This window comes from Budorcas taxicolor, chromosome 23 (genome assembly GCF_023091745.1).
Source record: "Budorcas taxicolor isolate Tak-1 chromosome 23, Takin1.1, whole genome shotgun sequence".
Lineage (NCBI taxonomy): Eukaryota > Metazoa > Chordata > Mammalia > Artiodactyla > Bovidae > Budorcas > Budorcas taxicolor.
Genome location: NC_068932.1, coordinates 41,907,478 through 41,924,357, shown reverse-complemented (window position 1 = coordinate 41,924,357; position 16,880 = coordinate 41,907,478). Strand labels below are relative to the sequence as shown.

General features: G+C 48.9%; 1 protein-coding gene across 1 annotated transcript in view; it reads right to left on the bottom strand.

Annotated features, from left to right (window-relative positions):
• Nucleotides 1-15,729, bottom strand: part of LOC128067769 (putative DMBT1-like protein) — a 34,837-nt gene extending 19,108 nt beyond the window's left edge. Inside the window, 8 exon segments of the mRNA XM_052660827.1 lie at nt 118-308; nt 3,531-3,678; nt 6,043-6,081; nt 7,770-8,087; nt 8,751-8,822; nt 11,630-11,947; nt 15,426-15,543; nt 15,694-15,729. Of these exon segments, the coding sequence (XP_052516787.1) occupies nt 118-308; nt 3,531-3,678; nt 6,043-6,081; nt 7,770-8,087; nt 8,751-8,822; nt 11,630-11,947; nt 15,426-15,543; nt 15,694-15,729 (1,240 nt within the window).
• Nucleotides 15,730-16,880: the final 1,151 nt, after the last annotated feature.

Genomic DNA, 16,880 nt, shown 5'->3' with positions numbered 1-16,880 from the left:
CCGTTACACAGGGACAGGACCAAGGCATGGAGAGGCTGAGTCTCTTGCCCAAAACCCCAGAGTCCCCAGACAGACAGCCCAGCTCCAGATCGTTTTTCCTTAACCACCCTTTCTTACCTTTGGCTTCGGAGTAATAATATGCTGCGAAGTTTTTCCCTATGTTGTTGTAGCTTCGGTAGTACACGAGCGTCAGGGAGCTGGAGGACGACGAGTAGGTGAGATAGGTTCCAGAGCAGGTCTTCCCCAGGGACTTTGCTGAGGATGGAGGGCCGTCCAGGATTTCAAAATACTCATTGGTGCAGTCTAAGCTGGGGAAGCAAGCACCATGGGAGCTTTAGTCTCTCCCTCAGCAGATCTCAGAGGTCTGCTGTGAGGCAGACTATTCTGCTGCTATCAAGAGGCTGGGGCAAGATCAAAAGGCTGTCATCATTCGAACATAGTGTGTGTGTGTGTGTGTGTGTGTGTGTCTGTGTGTCTGTGTGTCTGTGTGTCTGTGTGTGTATGTGTGTGTGTGTATGTGAAGTCCCTCAGTCATGTCCGACTCTTTGCCACCCCATGAACTGTAGCCTGCCAGGCTTCTCTGTCCACGGAATTCTCCTGGCAAGAACACTGGAGTGGGTGGCCATTCCCTTTTCCAGGGGATCTTTCCAACCCAGGGATCGAGCCCAGGTCTTCTGCACTGCAGGCAGATTCTTTACTGCCTGAGCCACCAGGATGGGCCCAAACATAGTAGATTCCTTTTACCCCATTTTTTCTGAGAGCCATTACCCTTGGGAATGGGATTTTAACTAGAAGAGGGGAGAGAAGCCTGGAATCGTAGTTGTAACCCTGATGAGGTCTTGAGTACCCTGAGGCCACAGGTACCTTGAAACCTGGGCCCAAGGGCAGGGCCAGCCAGTGGGCAGCCACTAGGACATGGCTCCAGGGTCCAAACAACCTGCGTCCGGGCTTTCAGCAGCCGGCCTGCCTGAGAGGGAGGTGCACTACCAAATCGGCTCAGCCGGCTTTGTGGAAGTCATCTGATTTTGTTGTTCCTTATTGTGAAGTTTTGTACAGAACGCAGGAATCAGAAAACCGTTCTCACATCTCAGCCTGATGAGATGTCTGTTTCAAGTCATATTTTGATGAAGCAAAAGTCGAGAGCAATAAATAATTTTTTTCTGAAGGTTAGTTTCCATAAAACGTTCACCTATGAATGACAACAACCTTGACAGTTTACAATATTAAAACTTAAATTTTCCTGTTTTATTAGGTCTGAGGGTTCCATGGAATCTGTATCTTCAACCAGCAAGCTGAAATACATACACACATACTATCAAGCTTTCTTTCTCACACCCCATCACACACACACACATACCCCTATACAAAGTATACAAGGTGAATTTCATTATAACTACAAATTCATGGGCACAAAAATCAATCATATTCTAACAAACATGTGGAAACCAAAATTATAAAACAGTACTATCTACAATCACTCCAAAAAGAAAAAAGGAACACCAACATATACATTTAACGACACATATACAGGACCTGCTTGCTAAAAACGGTTTTTGCTAAAAAATTTTTGCTAATACAAAAATTAATGGATATCACCTGATGCAAAGAGCCAACTCATTAGAAAAGACCCTGATACTGGGAAAGACTGAAGGCAGGAGAATAAGGGGATGACAGAGGATGAAATGGCTGGATGGCCTCACCAACTCAGTGGACATGAGTTTGAGCAAGCTCCAGGAGTTGGTGACAGACAGGGAAGCCTGCAGTCCATGGGGTCGCAAAAAGACAGACATAATTGAACAAACACAGCAAAAATACAAAAAGTCACAGCAAATGCTGGCTAGGATATGGAGAAATTATATCTGTCATATGTTGTTGGAAGGAATGCAAAATGGCAATCACTCTGGAAAATAGTTTGACATGTTCTTTAATGTACATACTACACGACTTAGCAGTTGATTCTCAATCATCAATCCCAGAGAAATGAAAACTTAAGTTCATTCAAAAACCTGTGTATGAATGCTCATAGAAGCTTTAGCTATAATAGAGGGGCTAGGAACAGCCTGAACGTCCTTCACTGGAAGAAATGGTTATACAAACTCTGGTTTCCACACAATGGAACCCTTCTCAGCAATGACAAGAAACAAACTCTTGATACAGACAACAGCCTGGATGGAGCTCAAGGGCCTTAAGCAGAGTGAGAAAAGTGAATCTCAAAAGAATACTGTATGACTCCATAGATTGAAGGGTCTCAAAATGACAAACCTACGTAGAACTGGAGAATAGTTTGGTGGCTGCCAGGGCGGGGGTGGCTGTAAACACGCGGGACAAAGTAGTTACCCCCTTGTGGTCGGCGAACACACTCTCTGCTTCCAGATCATGGGTCCCTGATCTCCAACACCTAATGCTTAATGATCTGACGTGGAGTTATATAATAATAAAAATAAAGTACACAATAAATAAAATGCATGTGAATCATCCTGAAACCATCCCGCGCCATCTGCGGAAAAATTGTCTTCTATGAAGCTGATCCCTCATGCTCAAAAGGTAGGGGATCGCTGCTGTAGATTGTAGTGGTGGTCTCATGGACCTATGCATGCGTGCGTGTGTGCTAAGTCACTTTAGTTGTGTCTGACGCTTTGCAACACTGTGGAATGTAGCCCGCCAGGCTCCTCTGTCTATGGGATTCTCCAGGCAAAAATACTGCGGTGGCTTGCCAGACCGTCCTCCAGGGGATCTTCCCGACTCAGGGACTGATCCCATGTCTCCTGCGGTTCCTGCACTGCCAGCAGATTCTTTACTGCTGAGCCACGGGGGAAACCCAGAGGACCTAGACATGGACATGCACATGGGATACAACTGCACAGAACTACACACACACGTAAGTGCAAGTGAAAAACGGTGAAAACTGAGTAAGTCTATATTCCAGCTAACAGCATTATACTAATATCAGATTTGTGTTTTTGATACTATTCTTCAGGTATATAAGATGTCACCAATGGAGAAAGAAGTGTGAAGGGGACATGGAACTCTGTTATTTTTCTAGCTTCTTATGTGTTTGTTCAGTTCAGTCGCTCCAGTCGTGTCCGACTCTTTGCGACCCCATGAATCGCAGCATGCCAGGCCTCCCTGTCCATTACCAACTCCCGGAGTTCACCCAAACTCGTGTGCATCGAGTCGGTGATTCCATCCAGCCATCTCATCCTCTGTTGTCCCCTTCTTCTCCTGCCCCAAATCCCTCCCAGCATCAGGGTCTTTTCCAATGAGTCAACTCTTCACATGAGGTGGCCAAAGTATTGGAGTTTCAGCCTCAGCATCAGTCCTTCCAATAAACACCCAGGAGTGGTCTCCTTTAGGATGGACTGGTTGGATCTCCTTGCAGTCCAAGGGACTCTCAAGAGTCTTTTCCAACGGTTAGTTCAAAATAGAAACTTAAAAAGAAAGACTCTTTTAATTGCAGGAATCAACCAAAGAAATAAATGCTTGGAATCTTACACCACATGGTGCAGTTAAGGAAAGTCCTTCTGACTTACTTAAGGTATGGAAACGCCAGTCGTATGTGGTCAGATGCGTTGGCTCTGATTTCCCACACACACGTTATGTTGTCATGCATTTTGTTCCGAGGGGGATTCCTGATGGCTCCAGATGAGTTAGTAATGATTCTGCCACACTGAGATTTTCCTAAAAGCAGAGAGATATTTCAGAATTTCAGTTTTTTTCATTGTTCAGTTCACTATAGTTGACATTCTTTTTTCTTTCATTTTTTTTCCCCTTGAAAGGTTTCATGGGTCATTGCTTTGTTGGGTACATCGTAGGATGTAGCAGAGGTATAAACCAGTCAAAAAATTCTTGTAAACTTAGGAATTAGGACATGACATTAGGTCTGAAGTTTGCAGTATCTCTTGATCTCAAGAGAATTTTGCCACTGACATGTGCGTTCTGGGTAGGGCAGTTATCCAGAATCCGCCTGAACCTTTCCCTTGGTTACTCCCCAGTGCTGGGGAAACGGAGCAGGACTCTATGGTCCTTGCCTGCCCATCCCCCATGTCCTCCACCTGCCTTTTGTCTGCGGAAAAGCTTTAGCCAAAGACTAAGTTTAATCAGAGAAGGGAGAACTTGCAGGAACAAAGGGGACCAGTCAAGGGAGAGCAGTTCATAGCAACGCAGTCAGTGAGCAAAGCCAGAGACCTTTAGTTCCTCCTCAAGGGCTGCAGGTAATATTCTGAGCCCTATCCTGTGAGCTGTCTTATAGATACTGAAACCCCCACCAGGTGGAGAGGTTAACTATGTGATGAGCAGAGTGTACCCATGACAGAAGCTGCCACAGTTCTGAGAACTGGCCTCAGAGGAAATGGAAACAAACTGACCCCCGAAACTGAAAATTAACTGTACCTAATTAATTTGTCCAGTTCATCTAGTCAAGGCTATGGTTTTTTTCCAGTAGTCATGTATGGATGTGAGAGTTGGACTATAAAGAAAGCTGAGCGCCAAAGAGTTGATGCTTTTAAACTGTGGTGCTGGAGAAGATTCTTGAGAGTCCCTCTGGAGAGTCCCTGCAAGGAGATCCAACCAGTCCATCCTAAAGGAGATCAGTCCTGGGTGTTCATTCGAAGGACTGATGTTGAAGCTGAAACTCCAACACTTTGGCTACCTGATGAGCAGAACTGACTTATTGGAAAAGACCCTGATGCTGGGAAAGATTGAAAGCACAAGCAGAAGGGGATGACAGAGGATGAGATGGTTGGATGGCATCACTGACTCAATGGACACGAATTGAGTAAACTCCAGGAGTTGCTGATGGACAGGGAGGCCTGGAGTGCTGCAGTCGATGGGGTCACAAAGAGTCGGACACGACTGAGCCACTGAACTGAACTGAACTGAACTGAATTAATTTGTAACTGTATCAAGATGATGCTGGTCAGAGCTGACTGTGTTGCTTCTGCATGTAGCCCCCTCCCTCAGCCTCTAAAAGCTCTTGCCCCCCTGAATGTCGGGGAAAGGGGAGTCAGCCTTTGGACAGGTGCCACTCCCCCAGTCTCCAACTGCTGGCATCCAAGATAAGGCAAACTTTCCTTTCCACCAGCTTTGTCTTTCTTGGCTTCTGAGCAGTGAGCAGCCAGACCCCAGTTTCGGTTACACTGTGTCCTATATCATATAGCTTTGATTTTATCAGTAATAATGAATAAACTATTTTATTTTCACAATTAAGGTCAAGCTCACGTGGAGCTTCTATATATGAAGACGGCAGTGTTCTACCCACTAGCACTTGTAATTGATTGAAATTAGACCACTGAAAATCCACTAAGTGGAAAGAAGTTGCCCTGAGTCATCCAGCCTCTCCAACTCTGATTTTTTTCTGTGTCCATCTGTCCACTCACTGTCCATTTGATTCTCCACCTGCTTGTCTGTCTGTCTATCCATCTGTCCACTATTTAGTTCAAAATGAAAGGTGGCAGCTGCAGCAGCAGCTTTCTCCATCAGATTACCTGGTTGTGTAAGAAGCGGACTTACACTCAGCTGGCTCCTCCCAGAAGGACCAGCCAGGCCCTCCAGGCATTTACGTTATTCTAACCCTTCAACTCCAGGTGGTGCTAAGAAAAGCTTATCCTGAGCTTCTGAGAGCCCAGGATACTGGCTAAACCAGAGAAACCAAAAAAGGAAGATGAAAAAGAAAGAACAGAGAAGGACACAGAGTCAGAGAAGGAGAGAGGGCAGAGAAGGTGCCCACTGTGGTGAAAGCCCTCTAAAATGATGCCCTGGGGTAGTGCCCTGGCAATGTGGCTGTGCTGATGGCCCCATGTCTGTAATGCACATGTGGTGTCCATGCTGGGAGACCAGGAAGGCTGGCCACACTTGATCATTTGGACTACCTTCTTGAACTAATAGAAATGGAACTGGAACCTTCATTATTGGACAAGTCACTCAGAATGCAGGCTCAGAGGGGTGACTTCGACAGGGCAGTAGTATTTTGCTCAATTTCCTCGAAAAATCACTTTAGGGCCTGAGCTAGATGACGATGATCAGGGCAGCCAAGCCTGGTCTCACCTGCAGCCTCCGTCTCTGCCATGACATCCAAAGGGGGACCTGTCAAACACAAAGGACGTCATCAAACACAATGGGGCCATCAGCTGGCACCGAGGGTGACACAACCCACAGGGAGCAGCCAAGGAGCCGGGAAGAGATACATCACCAGGGCCCCTCCCCGAGCTCCTGAGCCAGTCTCTGGGGGTGAAGCAGAGCATGCAGGGGGTGGTCACGTGCAGGAGGGAAGACGCACTGATCCAGATCTTTCGGACTTGGATGCATTCATCCTCTTGTCATGTTATCCTAGCGCTTTATCTCCAAGAGGTGCTAAGAAAAGTTTAATGGAGCTTCTGAAAGCCCAAGATACCAGCAAGAGGAGAGGGACAAAACAAACGAAAAAAGGAAGATGGAACAGAAAGGACAGAGAAGGATACGGAGAATCGGAGAATGTAAACGAGATATTTTTTAACTGGGGAATTTGAGAAAACTAAAGATGGGACATTCTGGCTCCTGTGGCCAATTTCTGTGACCCCAGTGTGGGGAGTTATGAGGCTTCAATGCAAGTACAGGAGGAGGCACTGACCGACTGCTTCCTTTGACCTGTGCTGCTCAGAGACGGTGGGTCAGGACCTAAGGTCACTGTGGCTCCTTGCTGTCCCCAACATCTCTCTAGCCAGCAACACCTGGCCTAGAACTTCCTATTGGAGACTCTCTCCGAGGACTAATCCATTCCCACCTCCTGAGGCTGGCAGTCCAGAAGGGGATGTGACGGAAGTTTTATCAGACCTTGTCCACTCAGCTCTGGTCACGACTCACCCTTTGGCCAGGAGCTGGCCAAGGGCAAGGCATTAAGGGACTGGAGGTTTGATAAAGGAGAGGGGGCACAGGTGTGGAAAACTCAGTACTGATGCTGAGAGCAGGTGGGAAAACCAACAACAAGGAAGCAGTGTGGGGTCAGAATGCCCAGGATCAGAGACAGGGCCAAGGAGAGGGTAGGAATTAAACTGAGCCTTGACTTGGGCCAAGTCTGGCCCATCAGCCTTCTGCTGTCCGTGGGTAGAAAGTGTCCATAACTGCCTCTCTCATCCCAACCACTCCCCACTCGCATCTCACTGCCAGCCCCTCACAACCCCAAAGCGCTGTGCAGAAGTTTAAGAAATTTTGAATCTGCTTCCCGAGCGTGGAATGCACAGTGAATTGAAGAGGTAGAAGGTGAGTTGGGACCAAATGACTTCCAAGGGCTCTTCCTCTCTCCCAGTGGGCAGCCAGCGACTCCACATCTCTAGCTGCTCTACGGGCTTAGGGTACAGAACCCATTCAATTTCCTGCAGAATCCCCCCCACCAGGTTTTGAGAAATCGCACATGTGAACACCACCTTCCCCACCTGGTAGCAAGGCCACTGAGTATTCAGCATCTGTAAGTGGGAGAGATGAAAACATCTGCTGTCAGTGAAAAACATCCTGCTTTCTTTTCTTTTCTCAAAATTTGGGCTGCACTGGTTCTTTGTTGCAGGCTGTCTAATCACAGTCCTCAGGCTTAGCTGCTCTGTGGCCTGTGGGATCTTAGTTCCCCAACCTGAGATCGAACCCAAGTTCCCCACACTGGAAGGAGCATTTTTAACCACTGCACCGCCAGGGAAGTTCCTGTCCTGCTTTACTCTCAACTGTGATTTTTTTACACTGTCCCTAGGAAAGGACTTTCTCGAAAGGGCCCAGCTGGGCTCTGCCTGGGAAGGGAGTGGGGTTACCTGAACAGACCACGCCAGCATCCTCCCCGTGTCCGCAGTTGTGGGCAAACCAGCCAGTGTGGGAGCACTCGTCCAGGCGCTCTTCATGCCCCCTGCACTGCATGTTGTCCAGGAGGATCTTCCCGGAACCTTCCCCAAAGTGGGCCTCGCCCGGGGCCTCCATGGCCCAGCCGCAGCCCAGCTGCCGGCAGACAACGTTTGCTTCCGGCAGGTCCCAGAGGTCGTCACACACTGTCCCCCAGGCACCCTGGTAGAAAACCTCCACGCGGCCGGCGCAGCTCCCGTGGCCGCCCGCCAGCCGCATGGGGGCCCAGCCTCCTGGGGGAGGAAAGGGGTCTCAGGGTGCTGGCCACTCCCTCTGCCTGTTGAGGACCAGACTGCCCTCTGCCACCTTCGCTCTCCTTTCTTTCCGTGGCTTTGTACCCACACCCTTCATGCTGCCACGAGGGTCCCATGCCAACGCGCGTTTCTAAGGTGTCTGATGGCATCCGTCTTTAAAGGCCTGACACAGAATCCTAAGTCGTATTTGCAGGAAGTGGACCCCGATCAGATGAAAACTGCTGACTGCAAGCATGTAGACTTCAGATCAATTGAAACCAGAATGTTGATGAAGCTCAAAATTTCACTTTGATGCCAACCAATCTGAGAACTGATGCCAAGCTAATCACACCCAGGTTAAGACTGTTCACCTTCTAGCTTCACTCTCTGCACTCTCTGCAGTGTGACCCTCCCACTCCTCCCAGGAGGCTGAGTCTATTTTCCTAGTCCTCAACCCCCTGGGCTTGTGGCCTGAGATTTGCCTGGGTCAATAGCCTGTGGCAGAGGTAATGGTTTGGAGCTATAAGGCCTCCTGACCGGCTCCGGGGAAGCTCAGAGACAGCTGTATGTATAAGCCTGGGTGGCCTGCTGGGCAATGAAAGGCGTGTGACCGTGTCACCTCTGTCCCATCCAAAGACACAAGACAAGAAGGAACGGCCTTACCTGGAGGCGCTGAAGCAGGTGGGTTTTGGGCCACCAATGTTGCCGGTGACGTGGGAAGTAGGTTCTCATAGGCTGTTGATGGGGTAAAAAGGGAGGAGTGACATGAGGGAAGAGTCAGAACATTGCGAGAAGGTAAACAGCTACTCCAAGGGGCAGCTGCCTCCCATCAGGATTCAGCAGGAATAATGATGACGCTGCTAAGGCCAGTGATCTCACATCCCCGAGATGCCCATTTCGGATGAAACATGGCGTTACTGCCTGTTGACAAGCTGACACGGGCCACATGGCCGCTTGGAAAAAGGAAAGACAGTTAGCCCCAAGTGGCCTGCTGCATGCGGGCTGTCAGGGGGCCGTCACCTCTTTCTTGGTTACCCTTGCCCCAGGGGCATAGTGACTTCACCTAAACAGCAAATCCTTGGGGGAGGGGGCAGGGAGGAGGGTAGCAGGTCTGAAATGCTCGAGGGAACCTCTGGAGTCGAGGGAACTATTGTGTATCTCGACTGCAGTGGTGATTACACAACCCTGTCCAATCACCAAAGTTCATCAAACTGGACCTTAACAGGGGTGAACCTTCGGCACATAAATAAAACCTTAATAAAAGGTAAGTTGATGAATGATTGATGGATTGATAAATTTAGCATAGAATCCAGGTAGGAGTTAACCGTTATATTCCTCAAACTTTTCTGTATATCTGAAATTTTTCATAACAAAATGTTAGAGGGTAAGGTGTCTCTCAATTTCTATTGTAAGACTTACATCTCTGTGTTTCGACAACCATCTTTTGCTTTCCAACTGGTGTACACTTAGTTCAGCTAACCTATGTGGCTACTTCTTCCCTCCTTGTTAGTCGCAGAACATCAAAAGCATAGAATTTTAGGGAGCATGGCATCAAATGTGTCTGTTCTAATGACATGGAGACTGAAATTTAGTTAAGTCGCTCAGTCGTGTCTGACTCTTTGCGACCCCATGGACTGTAGCCTGCCAGGCTCCTCAGTCCATGGGATTTTCCAGGCAAGGATACTGGAGTGGGGTGCCATTTCTTCCTCCAGGGGATCTTCCTGACCCAGGGACTGACCCTGGGTCTCCTGCACTGCAGGCAGATTCTTTACCATCTGAGCCACCAGGGAAGCCCTTGGTTATTCAGCTGAAGAGAAACAAGTTGGGATCAGATTCCAACAGCTCAGGGCCTTCTGATCCCCACATGCCCTCCTTTAGGTGGGCACATGACCAGAGGAAGGAGCCATGGCTGTGTGAGTGCCTTCGAGGTGCCAGGAATCTTTAGGTATCATCTAATACATGACCTGGGGCTTCCCTGGAGGCTCAGTGATAGAGAATCCATCTGTCAATGCAGGAGACACAGGTTCGATCTCTGGGTTGGGAAGGTCCACTTGAGTAGGAAATGGCAACCCATTCCAGTATTCTTGTCTGGGAAATCCCATGGACAGAGGAGCCTGGTGGGCTACAGTCCCTGGGGTCACAAAAGAGTCAGAGACGACTGAGGAACTGAGCACACTCTGTTCATGACCTTACTCTGTATTCTCCGTATTACCCCCACTTTAATGAAGAGGAATGGTGATGAACTGCGAAGGAGAGATGACATGTCTTGGCTGTGGTCGTCTAACTGAGGGGGTCATGTGTCATGCTGTCTCTCCCATTAGGGAGGAAACCCCATGAAAGAAGGGTCCAGGGCTTTGACCACTGCAGGGCCCCCGTGCTTCACTGGCGCAGAGTCTGCCACATGGTTGAGTGAAAGAATGAAGCTGCAAATCAAACCAGGATCTGACTCTAAGCCTCATGACCTTCTCACATCATGCAGAGTCTGGCAGAAGACGTAGCACGGGCCCTACCTGTAGGCGGAGCAGCTGTGGAATCAGCACCTGTAACATGGAGAGAGACTATGCATGTTACCACGTCTTAATGGGAGGACGTTCACTGTGAACATCCTACAAGTAGAGAGGGGTGGGCGGCAGAGAGGCAGACACTCTGCCCGTGAGGAGCCTGGCATCTCCGGGGATTTGGGACACAGGGCCAGACAGCAAACCTAGGCTGTCCCAGGACATCTTCAGGGACCACTGCTCCCTGGGGGCCTTAGGAGGTGACAAGGGTGGCTCCAGGTGGGCAGGTGCAGCCTGAGAGCTCGTCATTCATCGGGACGTTATTCAAGTCACCAGTGGGGCAGAATCAGGAAAGACTGGGGGGCAGAGAGCCAGCCAGAGGGACACATAGTTCTGGGGAGGTCACCAGGCCCAGATGTGGAAGGCCTGGCATACCAGCTGACAACTTGGTCCATCACCCTGAAGTCACACGCACAAACATTAATGAGGACCCACAGGGGTAAGATAAACAAGGGACTTGAGTGGTGGGAGTCGTGTGCACAGGAAAGCTGTTCGGTGTCCAGAGGCGTAGGGCTTTCTGCCCTGTCCAGAAAACTGACTGTCCAGTCAGTTAATGGAACAAGAGAGTTTGCTGCTTTGAACCTGATGCACCTCTACTTTTATTTTTGCCACAAAATGTAAGAATTTGGATTTTTATGCCAAACATTCTGATTTGGCTAAATTCAAGGTCATGGGGTCGCAAAGAGTCAGACATGACTGAGCCACTAAACTGAAGTTCAGCTTAGAGTTTTCAAACCTAACCAGCCACTTCTGAGCTGAGATCCAGCCTATAAGTCATATTCAACAATCACTGCAGCTAGGGGGGTGGTTGGGTGGCTGAACAACCTGCGAAGGAGCCAGGCTGCCTGCCTGGTCCACTGACATTCTGAGGCTGGGCTGTGGGGTGTGTGTGTGCCACTGGGGTGTGTGTGTGTGTGTGTGTAGGGGTGGGTAGGGAGACCACAGGAGCAGCCCTCCAGGCAGGGACTGACAGCAGCCGCTCACCTGTGCAGACAATGCTGGCGTCCTCCAGGTGCCCACAGTTGTGCCCAGCCTCGCCCCCGTGTACACACTGACCCAGGTGGCTCTCACTGCCCACACATTGCATGTCGTCCAGCGCAATCTTCCCAGAACCTGCCCCAAAGTGGGCCCTCGTGGGGGCCGCCACAGCCTGGCCACACTCCAGCGGGCGGCACATGACGGCAGCCTCAGCCAGGTCCCAGAGGTCGTCACACACGGTGCCCCACGTGTCCTGGACCAGAACTTCCACGCGGCCTGAGCATCTCCCTGGACCACCCACCAGCCTCACAGCCACCCAGGCCTCTGGGGAGGAACAAGGAGGAGAGGCATTGGGACCTAGCTCTCTGTGGTCAGGGAGGTTTCCTCTACTGAGGTACATGGGTAGGCGCTAATAAACTATTCAGAAATGGTGTTTCTGGGTCATATAATCCTTATCACCAAGAGTAAGAGAATAGGCTTTGCAGCTTTCTTTACTTTATTTGGCTTTTCTATTTGCTTTCATTGGGAGGACTTGTCTTCTATGAATCAGCCCAACAGAGCAGGGAGTGCATAGTCCCAGGTCACCTTTAAAGGACTTGTTCATTGATTACTGGGCTTCCCTGCTGGCTCAGACGGTTAAAAATCCACCTGTAACGCAGGAGACGTGGGTTCAGTCCCTGGCTTGGGAAGATCCCCTGGAGAAGGGAATGGCTACCCACTGCAGTATTCTTGCCTGGAGAATTCCATGGACAGAGGAACCTGGCAGGCTATATAGTTCATGGGGTCCCAAAGAATCAGACAGGACTGAGCAACTCACATTCCTTGATTACCTGGTGATGCTATTCACACAGGAGATGCACTTGTAGAAATGTCAGCTCAGCAAGTAGAGGCAGCGGGGCAGCTCCCATCAATAGTGAAAAGCTACTTCTTTTTGAGCAATTGTCCAACTAATTATAAAAAAGGATGCTTGTTTTTTTCCAAATGGATTCCTAGGCTTGTTTCATGCGTGTAGTTTAGGGATCCCACTGCAGGGGCACAACTGAGCTCCCAGAACAATGACATAATTTCTCTGCTCCAAAGCTTGGCCCTGACTCCACTTTGTCTTATAATTCAACTGTAAGATGGAAACAACATCCTCCCAGCTATGTGTCAACATCAAAAAGACTGAAAAAAGTGGAAGTGTGAGTTGCTCAGTCATGTCCAACTCTCTGCAACCCCATGGACTGTAGCCCGCCAGGCTTCTCTGTCATGAAATTCTCCAGACAAGAAAAGATTGTACTAGACCATATTTGGGGAAATATGCCAAGAATGGTTGAATGCAGGGTTTATCAGCTCATGCAAAGGCCCAGTTGAGGAGATCAATTTTGCCCAAATGAAACAGTGATGAGAAAAATGGAAAATCTGAATTAATAATTAACATTGTATCTATCATATCCTTTATTATAATAGATTCTCTTTGTAGACAGCTTAATAATATACTTAACATTTCCATATAATTTTCTCAAATAGTCTTGGCATGAGCAATTAGCCCTTATTCATGCCTTCTCCTTGTCTAGGTAGCTTTGATCCAGGTCACCATGAAAAACACAGTGAAACCAACACGATCCTTGTAGTTAACAGGTCTGGGTGAATCCAGCCTTTGCCACTTATGACTGTGTGACTAGTTATTTGAGCAGTGACATCTGTTCACTGTGTTCTCTGGGTCTCTGTTTATTTTCTTGTGAAATGCTGGGAATAGCAGCTTGCTTTATGATTACTGAGGAACACACTTAACTCTGTGCACGGTATACACTAGTTTCTCAGAAAATGCTAAGCGCAAGACTGGCCAAGTCACAGAAAGGCGTTACCTGCTGGCGGGAGAGTGGAGTGAAGGCTGGGAGGGCCCGTTGTGGGTATGGTAGCTGACAGGCCAGCATCTGCAAACAGGTACAAAGAGGAACATCGCTCGTGATCAGGAGCCTCCTAATCCCATGTAGGAAAAGAAACTCTTCGCAATGAAAACATTCTGGAAAGTCAGACTCAGATACAAGGCACTGGGTCCTCCACCGGTTCCCCTACAAACAAAATTCTAGGCAGGGAAGACCTCCTCTCCCCCATCTTTAAGCTCAGTTATCCAGTCTCTAAGATGAGGGTTTAGAATATTCCCCATGGTCGGCGCATCCGTGCTCTCTCCATGAGTTTATTTTGGGATCTCTTTGCTGCCATCTCTTTTTTCCCTTTTAGGAAAAAACCAGCTGTGTTCTATCATGGAGACGCAGCATTCATATCAATGAATGGACTTCTCCAGCTCTCCCTAGGTGTTTGGCAAACCTGCCTAGACTGCGTGGTACCCAAGCAATGTGAGACAAACGTGGCATCTTTGAGCAGCTCTTGTACCTCGTTTTGTCTCATAAAACATCAATCCAAGCAAACCTTCTTCAGTTCAGTTCAGTTCAGTCACTTAGTCATGTCCGACTCTTTGCGACCCCATGAATTGCAGCACGCCAGGCCTCCCTGTCCATCACCAACTCCCAGAGTTCACTCAGACTCACGTCCATCGAGTCAGTGATGCCATCCAGCCATCTCATCCTTGGTCGTCCCCTTCTCCTCCTGCCGCCAATCCCTCCCAGCATCAGAGTCTTTTCCAATGAGTCAACTCTTCCCATGAGGTGGCCAAAGTACTGGAGTTTCAGCTTTAGCATCATTCCTTCCAAAGAAATCCCAGGGCTGATCTCCTTCAGAATGGACTGGTTGGATCTCCTTGCCGTCCAAGGGACTCTCAAGAGTCTTCTCCGACACCACAGTTCAAAAGCATCAATTCTTCGGCACTCAGCTTTCTTCACAGTCCTGCCGTCTAATTATGGGGTCAGTTGGACCAAATCAGTGTTTAAAATGCCAAATGGCAATTAACCCAACAAACTGAATGTTCAGTGTAAAGAACTGATTTCTGGTTTCAATTTTAACTGGTTGCCGACGGAGTCGGCTTCAGCCTTCAGTAACGACCTGCAGGTGCTGAAGGCTGCTGCCAGAGAAGATGGTGACCCAGACAAGTCAGATGTGGGGGGAGAGGTGCCCACACGGGCTGCCTCAGCACCAGGAGCTCTGCTGCCTTCTGCATCCTTGCAGCCTCTGTGAACATCAATTGCAGGGAGCTCGCCCGGCTATTACCACCTGACAGGTGTACAAATATCATCTGCTTTTAATAACACCTTTAAGTCCTTTGGACCCTTTTCAAATCGACTAACAGTAGATTCAGCTCCTAAATCAGTGGGATACAATATGGATTTCCCATAAATAACTGAAAGGAAAGGAACATTCAAGAATTTTAGGTGATGGATGAGCATCCCAAATACCCTGCCCTTTTTTGTTCTTATCAGCAGTCCTTGCACAGTAAATAGGAAGTGGGTAACTGCTATTCCCTTAAGCATCTTTTGTTGTCAGTCGATAAGTCACGTCTGACTCTTGGTGACCCCATGGGCTACAGCACGCCAGGTTCCTCTGTCCTTCTCTATCTTCTGTAGTTTGCTCAAACTCATGTTCATTGAGTTGGTGATGATATCCAACCATCTCATTCTCTGCCTGCCCTCTTCTCCTTTTGCCTTCAATCCTTCCCAGCATCAGGGTCTTTTCCAGTGAGTCAGCTCTTTGCATCAGGTGGCCAAAGTATTCAAGCTTCAGCTTCAGCATCAGTCCCTCCAATGAATATTTGGGGTTCATTTCCTTTAGGATTGACTTGTTTGTACTTACTATAGTAAGTATCTTTACAATACTTCTGGAAGATTAATAGAGCTGAAAGCAAATACAGCAGGCACAGAGGACCTACCTGTGAGTGTGTGCACAGAGGAAGCATCTTCAGACTCGGGGACAGGAGTCAGGGCTGGTGGATCGTCGGCACCTGACAGTTGAAAGACATCAGTGTGGCTTATTATGAACAGCTTATTCTGAACAACAGGTGTGAATAGGGACTGAGATGTCTGAAGGGGCATAAAAGCAGTGACATCCTGGGAGATGCCAGCTGCTCACCTATGCAGATGACACTGGCGTCCTCCTGGTGCCCGCAATTATGCCCGGCCTCGCCCCCATGCACGTACTGCCCCCAGGTGGCTCTCGCTGCCCACACACTTCATGTTGTCCAGCGTGACCTTCCCAGAACCTGCCCCAAAATGAGCCCCCGTGGGGGCCGCCACAGCCTGGCCACACTCCAGCTAGCAGCACACGATGGCAGCCTCGGCCAGGCCCCAGAGGTTGTCATACACGGTCCCCCATGCATCCTGGACGACCAGAACTTCCACGCAGCCTGAACATCTCCCTGGACCACCCACCAGCCTCACAGCCACCCAGGGCCCTGGGGAGGAAAACAGAGGAGAGGCACTTGGGGTCTGCCCTCTCATCTCTGGAAGGCTCCCTTTATCCTTTTTAATCTCCAGGTGGTCACATCCCTATTTTACAACCAGGCAAGATCACACAGTCCTCAGCCAGCCAGACAGCAAGAAGAGCCAGAATAATCTTTAATTTCAAGTCCCCTCAGGAAGACTTTATCCCCCCTTTTCCAACAGGTGAAGCTCTCTCTAAGAAACTGCCTGAATTCCTAGATTTTCCCAACAAGAACCTGTATTATTTCCCCTACCATGGACAGCAATAGAAATAAGAGATTTCAGTGTATCTAGTGAAACAAGATGGAGAAGGCAATGGGACCCCCTCCAGTCCTCTTGCTTGGAAAATCCCATGGACAGAGGAGCCTGGTGGGCTGTAGTCCATGGGATCGCAAAGAGTCGGACACGATTGAGTGACTTCACTTTCACTTTTCACTTTCATGAATTGGAGAAGGAAACGGCAACCTACTCCAGTGTTCTTGCCTGGAGAATCCCAGGGATGGGGGAGCCTGGTGGGCTGCCGTCTATGGGGTCACACAGAGTCGGACACGACTGAAGTGACTCAGCAGCAGCAGCAGCAGCGAAACAAGAAACAAGACCGTCTGCAGGCTGATCACAGCTAAATAGACTCCTGGCCACGCAGAACTATTCTAGTCTCAGAGCTAGTTGGTCCCTTTGCCCCCTAGGTCTTTGTTAATGGCTTTACTATGTCAAGGACGCTGAGGACAGGAACTAATACCTGTTGTTTGGGAGTTTAGTGCCAGTGTCTCCAAGAGTCACTAACTTAATCAACTTCTCTCTGACTCCCTACAACAACCCAACAGGGTAAGGGATGGGTTCCCATTTTACAGATGAAGAAACAGACTCAGAAAGGTGGAGAAAATTTCTCTGAATCCCATAGCCTG